Source organism: Lactuca sativa, chromosome 4 (genome assembly GCF_002870075.4).
Source record: "Lactuca sativa cultivar Salinas chromosome 4, Lsat_Salinas_v11, whole genome shotgun sequence".
NCBI classification, from domain to species: Eukaryota; Viridiplantae; Streptophyta; class Magnoliopsida; order Asterales; family Asteraceae; genus Lactuca; species Lactuca sativa.
Genome location: NC_056626.2, coordinates 156,246,313 through 156,253,912, shown reverse-complemented (window position 1 = coordinate 156,253,912; position 7,600 = coordinate 156,246,313). Strand labels below are relative to the sequence as shown.

General features: G+C 35.1%; 1 protein-coding gene across 3 annotated transcripts; it reads right to left on the bottom strand.

Annotated features, from left to right (window-relative positions):
- Nucleotides 1–2,353: 2,353 nt before the first annotated feature.
- Nucleotides 2,354–4,204, bottom strand: LOC111915309 (DNA-dependent metalloprotease WSS1). Of its 3 annotated transcripts, none has more exons than XM_042901195.2 (6): nt 3,990–4,204; nt 3,841–3,904; nt 3,544–3,751; nt 3,267–3,462; nt 2,800–3,201; nt 2,354–2,723 (listed from the first exon to the last, which is right to left on the bottom strand). In XM_042901195.2, the coding sequence occupies exons 3-6, from the start codon at nt 3,696–3,698 to the stop codon at nt 2,535–2,537; spliced, it is 942 nt and encodes a 313-aa protein (XP_042757129.1). In that variant the 5' UTR covers nt 3,699–3,751; nt 3,841–3,904; nt 3,990–4,204; the 3' UTR covers nt 2,354–2,534. The 3 variants fall into 3 exon arrangements, with proteins under 3 accessions (XP_042757129.1, XP_042757130.1, XP_023766744.1); XM_042901196.2 differs by having other exon boundaries at nt 3,841–3,900; XM_023910976.3 differs by lacking the exon at nt 3,841–3,904 and having other exon boundaries at nt 3,990–4,203.
- Nucleotides 4,205–7,600: the final 3,396 nt, after the last annotated feature.

The following is a 7,600-nucleotide window of genomic DNA, read 5'->3' as shown; positions in this document are numbered from 1 at the left end:
GTAGAGCTCTAAAATTGATCCAAGGATTCACATCACTCGAGAAATCATCAGAAATCACTAAACCAGAACCTGTTGTATAAGAGTTAATCGATAGTGAATCAACAAAAAATCAAGAAACGATAGAACCTCAGGAAGGACACGGTAGTTCTCAGTGTTTTTAGGAAGTATTCTAGTAGCAACCATGAAAATCACGAACCGCTACATCGATGGTGAATCAACAAAAATAAAGAATCGATGGAACCTTAATGTTTTTAGGAAGGATTCAGTACTTCTTATGTTTTAAAAATGAAGTATTCGAGTATCAATTTCAAACGAAGTCAATAGCCAAACGACATAGTTTTAAGTATCGGGTACCTAATCTAATATACCCTCAAGGGTATATTCACTTTTCCCACACACACACACACACACACACACACACACACACACACACACATATATATATATATATATATATATATATATATATATATATATATATATATATATATATATATATATATATGGGAAAAGGGAATATACATTACAGCCCCACCTAAGCTTAGGTACTAAAGCTCTTGAAAATACATTGTTTTATTATATAAAGATTACGGTTAATGGATTCACGATTAATACTTCAAGATGTAAACTCAAGATCGACACAATAGGGTTTAGAGTTTAGGGTTTAGGATTTAGGGTTTAGGGTTTAGGTTTAGGGTTTAGGGTTTAAGGTTTAGGTTTAGGGTTTAGGGTTTATGGTTTAGGTTTAGGGTTTAGGGTTTAGGTTTAGGGTTTACTAATGTTCACTTGGGTGAAGTAATAAACGATAATGGAGGAAAGAAAACGAAGTTCGTAAAACAATAATGAAAGAAAGAAATGTTATGGAGGATGATATGTTTACCAAGTGAAACCAAACCGGGTATATTTAGCAAGTTAAAACGACATATTTTAGATGTTTAGTACCTAAGCTTAGGTGGGGCTGTAATGTATATTCCATATCCCATATATATATATATATATATATATATATATATATATATATATATATATATATATATATATATATATATATCATTCTAGCCGTTAACATACACAAACATATATATACATTTGACAAATTTAAACATATTATCGTTGCCAAAAAACATCAACCAATAGGAAGACAGAGGGTGCAACAGCCGGTTCCTTTACATCCTCCCCGCACCACCATTTTCGCATCGCCGGTGCGGTGTTTCGGTGTGCGGGAAAGCTTCCCTCGGCTCCATCCTGCTGCACTCTGTTGGGTCTTAAATGTTAATGAATTTTTAAGAATGTCAAATATTATTAGAATCATACTCTATAAAAATATCATTTGATATCATTTGACACTTAGTGATGTTTATTTATTAAGTAGTATAGATTATCAAAACATTTGACTTTAAAAAAACTACTCTCACAAAATAATCATTTTTTCCTCAAATAACCAATTTGACCAAAAGAGTAATTTTCGAACATTTTCCATCTCTTAACACTAACATTGAGTAGAGTCCCATGTCAGGATTTTCAATTTTGCTTTCAACTTTTAACTCTTCGGGACAATTTCGATCTAGATTCGTAGACTTTCGCATCTTTCTTCATAAACCCATCATCCAAAAAATGTATGTTGCTTAAATCCTAACTTTTTAATATTAAAATGTCATCATTTTTGTTTAAATGTTTTTGAGTAGTCCGAAAATGGGAAAAAGAAGTCGAATATTTGCATGAATGCTCAACAAAGATTGTTGAATTTTTCTTGTAAATGGTTCCTATACTAGTTGGCTAGCATAAATTTGAAAACTTCTTGTAACCATTTTTTTTTACCTTGTAATGTTACTACTTTTGTGAGCACTAGCATGGATACTATGAGTTAGAAGATTTTTTTTAGGTTTTTGTTGAAATCTGATATTGTACATCAAGATGTAGAGTTTGTTTGACAAAAATAGTTGTTAGCTGGAAGCAGATAGCTTGTAGTATATAGCTAGTAGCAACTAGCTTGTAGTTTGAAAGTTATATCTTTTATTTGCTATATAGATGTTTATCAAAACTAGCTGAAAGCTTTTGAAATATATAAAATTACATAAAATGATAATTGTTTAAAAATAAACAAATATATAAATACATTTTTAAAGGCAATTATAGAAATTGATTTCAAAAGCTTAATAACGATTTGTTAAACGCTAAATGAAGTAGTTCTCAGATTTGAAGCGTTTTGTTTAAACTAGAAGCTTTCAAACGCTTCCAAAAGCTCCCTGCCAAACACGCATATATATATATATATATATATATATATATATATATATATATATATATATATATATATATATATATATATATATATATATGCAATGGATAATAATACTAGCAATACAATACCTTTGAGTACCTAATGCTTTATAGTGTACAAAAACAGAATTTTCCACTAATCACTCATAACCCAATACCAAGAAAACTTTAATTACATATATCATTTTGCACCACCAAGAAAAAATGCTGGATAATAGAAATAATCTGATACAAAACCACTGTCCAAGATTTGTTTATGTACCAAGATATGGCCCATGAACAGCTGTAGGAGGACCATATGAATATCTCCATTCCCCACAAGCTACACATCGATCTTTTGCTACCGAGTTTTGCAATGTACAGAATTTGCATGACCAAATCTTCATCTTCTTCTTCTCTTCTATTCTTGGAGTTCCACAAGCTTCACATGTCAAAAGTAATGGCTGAAACAGTAAACACCATTCTTAGATTCTTCATCGTTATATTGCAATCATAAATAAGAAATCTGTTAAAATATACCTGGTTTAATAGTGTACAGGTACCACATTGCCATGATGATGCTTTTGGTTCTCCTTCACTTGAACTTATGTTTTGTGAGACAGATGCTTCAGAAGTTACAGAAGGTTCTTGAAAAGATTTAGAAGCACACCATAAATCATCATGTAGTCTTCTTTCTGCAGCCATGGCAGCAGCTTGAATTGGGCTGAGGGCAGTCTTCATGCTGCTATCTCCACCAAGGCGATGTGGGCCAGAAGGCAGCAGTGTCCCCATCTGAGCTCTATTTTGTGCAGCAGATAAGGCTTTCTGGCGGAGTGATGATGGAGTTTGTTGTTGACGAAAATACCCTCCTAATCTTCTCCCAGGAAGATCAAATCCTCGCCCTGTTCCCGTTATGCCCTTGGCCATCAATTCTTCACATTCCTGTATGTTGTGTGAAAGATTGAAAGGTTTGGATATGAACAGCATAAAAGTGACAAGCTTTTTACCTTTCTGATTTCATCTAGTAGATTGTAGAAATCGGCATTATGTGGGCCATATTGATTGTGGCAGAGCTCATGAAGCATGGTGTCAAGAATTTGCTCATAAGGGAAGAAGTCCCACTCATTGTTTTGCCTACGAAGTCTCAGCTTTACCTCTGCACCTCCATTTATGTTTAGACCAAGAAGAGCAGGATTGGGAGGGCTGCATGTTGAAATTTTATTATGAAAACAGAAAACATAAATGAAGAAATGAAGAAGAGACATCATAAGAGACTGTAAGTACCAAAATTCGGAGAGGATATTGACTTTCCATTTATGTTTTCGCATGATGGGTTGAACTTGCTTTGCTATTTTTTCAAGAATTTCTTTTGCTTCATCTTCTCGAACCTTCTTCAGAGGTTTGACTTCCCAGACTTTGTTAAGATCATTGAGATCCATGGTGGATTTGAAAGAGACTGACACAAACTTTGCAAGATGCAAAACTCCTTCACCTGTTTGTAAAATGATGTCATTCTAATACAGACAAGATGTTTCCGTATAATTTTGAAACCGAAGTATCTATAATCATGTATTCAGATACCTATAGGAATAGCATTTTCCAAAAGTTTTGTGTAAAATCCAGTTAAAATTGAGCAATATCCTGACTAGAAGTAAAACCCAAATCACGAAAATCTACAGACTCCCAATTATTCAAGTTCAGATAGAGAATGGCATGGTGTTGGAACATACCTATAAAAGAGTAGAAGAATTCGAACCGGATGATGAAGCACTGTTAACGGAGCTTCGCCGGTGATCAAATTCGTCGAGAATCTGCATGTATTGGAATGGAATTTGGTGAAGAAACGTTAATATGATAAATAGAGCCCTAATTATCTTTTCCCACAAGAAACTCTCGTCAGCGATGATGTGATTTTCTAGACAATACTCGCATCCTTGACTTGAACGGTTGAACCAATATACGTAGAAATATTATTGACCAATATGGAAATTAATTTATTTATAATAGCCTGCCAATGTAAAAATTGGGTCATGGGTTATTTAATTGTTCAAAAAATGTTACATGGTAACTATTGGCAGTATTCATGGTTACTATTTTTGGAATTTAACCCATCAATGTCCTTAAACATTTAAACATGTTTATTTTATTACTATTAGTTTTAAATTATAAAATAATAATGATTACACCTTCAACTTGTTAAACTGTACATATTTAGTCCTTATGACCAACACTAGTTAACCGGTAAAAATAACTTAATAGGGTAATATATTTCTTATGTGGTACACATTTTATCCTTAATATTTTTGTATATATCTAGAGAGAAGTTAGAGAGAGAAAGAAATGCTTATAGTGTGAAGAAATAATGAAGGGTTCACCCTTTATTTATAGGGATTTTATAGTAAAGTAGCCGCTAAGTTTCGTCCGTATCTTCCGCATACGAGCTCCATTTTCCACATTCTTTATATCCACGTGTTGGTATTTACAAGGACTACAACTTTCATTTAGACCTCGTTAATTCTCCCTCGATCTCAGATTTACAAAAACTGTATCGTATTTATCATGCTCGAAGAGTAGCGACTAAGCTTCATCCATATCTTTCGCATACGAGCTCCGTTTCCGACGTTATTTATATCAATGCGTTGGTATTTACGAGTACTACAACTTTCATTTAGACCTCATTGGCTAATACTCAATCTATCTCGAATTTACAAAACTGTATCGAATTTGCCGAGCTCGAAAAGTAGAGACTAAGCTTCGTCCATAACTTTCGCATACGAGCTCCATTTTTTACTTTCTTTTTATCGTTTAACTCCTATTAACGATATCTTCATTTCTCGTTTAGATTATTTTGGCTGAAAATCGACCGATCTAAAATTCAAATTTTCGGGCTGTGCACTGCTATGCTAAATCTTAGAAAAATCTTAACTTCCTCATACGAAGTCAGATTTAGGCGTTCTTTTTATGGACACTCTTGGTTTAACATTTTCTATGACTTTTGTTTAGATCGTTAAGGCTAAAAGTCGCTCTATCGTAAATTCACTATTTACACTTCCAGGTGTCGTGCCGGTTCCGCCGCGAAACTTCAACGGGTCATAACTTCTTCGTTATAACTCGGATTTCGGCGCTCTTTATATGTACGGAAACCTTGTAACATATACTAAAACTTGGTTAAGATTATTTATTCTAAATAATCTTTTGCCGAAAATTCGTTTTCGACCCCTATTATCTCTAAATTGGCTAGCCCGGATCTACGCGCGTTACAACTAACACATTGGCTTTGTCGGGATGATAACGAATTTCACATTCGTAATCATTAAGTAGTTCTACCCATCGTCTTTGCCTCATGTTCAGTTCTTTTTGATCGAAGATGTGCTGGAGATTTTTTGATCCGTAAAGACTATGCATTTCGTATCATAAAGGTAATGTCTCCAGATCTTCAGAGCAAAAACCACTGCTTCCAGTTCGAGGTCATGTGTAGTATAGTTGGCCTCGTGGTTCTTAAGCTGTCTCGAGGCATAAGATATGTCATTTCCTCGTTGCATAAGAACGCAACCTAGCCCTTTCTTGGATGCATTGCAATAAACTACAAAATCTTATGTCCCTTCTGGGAGGGACAAATCGGTGCGTTGCATAGGGCTCACTTTAATGTTTGGAAAGCAGTTTCTTGTTTCTCCTCCCAACTAAAGGTTACACCCTTCTGAGTCAGGGTGGTGAGTGGTTTTGCAATCTTGTAGAAGTTTTGAATGAACCTTCTATAGTAGCCAGCGAAACCTAGAAATTGACGAATCTCTATTGGGGTTCTAGGGGTCGCCCAATTTTCGATAGCTTTGATTTTGGAGGGATCAACATGTATCCCTTCTTCGCTGACCACATGACCTAGAAAGTCCACCTTTCGAATCCAGAATTCGCACTTCGAGAACTTCGCATATAATTTCTCCGCCCTTAATGTTTCCAAGACTTGTCGTAAGTGTTGGTTGTGTTCTTCCTTACTCCTAGAGTAGAATAGTATATCGTCAATGAAAACTATTACGAACTTGTCTAAGTAAGGTCGACACACACAATTCATCAGGTCTATGAACACTGCAGGTGCGTTTGTTAAACCAAAGGGCATCACTACGATTTCATAGTGACCATAGTGAGTTTGGAATGCGGTCTTAGGAATATCTTCCTCCTGGAGTCGTAGCTGATGGTATCCTGATCTATGATCGATCTTGGAGAAGAAACTTGCTCCTTGAAGTTGGTCGAAGAGGTCATCGATCCGAGGTAAAGGATATCGATTCTAGATAGTAAGTTTGTTTAATTCCTTGTAGTCTATACACATGCGGAACGATGCATCATTCTTCTTCACGAACAAGACTGGTGCTCCCGAAGGCGAGAAGTTAGGTTTGATGAATCCAGTCACACCCCCGAACCGGTGAATCGGTGGAAACGTTCAGGGGTTGGGTGACTTCATTCTTGTAGTATCATCACAGTGTATATAATTGAAACAAAACATCATCAACATCACACATACAATGTTATATTGTCATTGTTCACATCAAGTATTGTATTTCAAATTAAATGCCAAAATATCCAAAGTATGGTGATAACAAAACACAACAAAATTCCAGGTATTCTTGCTGACCAACCTACTCAACAATTACCTGAGAATACAAGTTAATTTGAAAACATCAACACATATAATGTTGGTGAGTTCATAAGCATATATGAGTAAAATGTTTGGTATTACTTTGTAAACACCAGAAAATCTGATATTTTCTGAAAAACGGTTTGAATTGTTTGTGTCTGATCTCGTATTAATGCATGTGTGTTAATGTTTGAAAATGTTTAAAATGAATGATCCTAGACACTCCGATATTGTCTGCTTATAAAACGTTGTGGTCTTAACACCCTAAGACTGAGTACCAGTGCATGTATGTTACCGTGTTACCAAATTGTAAATGTATTTCGTAAATTTTATAATGGAGTTAATTCCTCTATGTGAGTCGTTATAACCATACTTGATAATGACTGATCCGCCTGTCATGATGTTTTTCAGACGCCGACTTGTTTAAGGTAAGGTTTGTCACCCTAGACTGGCCTAGTCTAACTGTAAACGGAATTTACGCGAATATTGAATTGCACAAGGTGTATTATTTCCGTGTATGTTTTAAGTTTACAAATCCAAACGAGTATGTACGTGAATGTATGAGGCCCAACAAGCATGCAAAAGGACAACTAAGGTCCATTTAGCATGTAATGTATATTCCAGGCCCAATAAGCATGCAAAAGGACAACTAAGGCCCACTAAGCATGTAATGCATATTCCAGGCCCAACAAGCATGCAAAAAGACAACTAAGG

Coding starts and splice junctions, on each gene's coding strand:
- LOC111915309 (XM_042901195.2), bottom strand. CDS start 3,698: ATGGATCTCAATGATCTTAACAAAGTCTGGGAAGTCAAACCTCTGAAG. Junction 3,463..3,543: donor AATATCCTCTCCGAATTTTG/GTACTTACAGTC, acceptor TTCAACATGCAG/CCCTCCCAATCCTGCTCTTC. Junction 2,724..2,799: donor CCTGTACACTATTAAACCAG/GTATATTTTAAC, acceptor TTACTGTTTCAG/CCATTACTTTTGACATGTGA.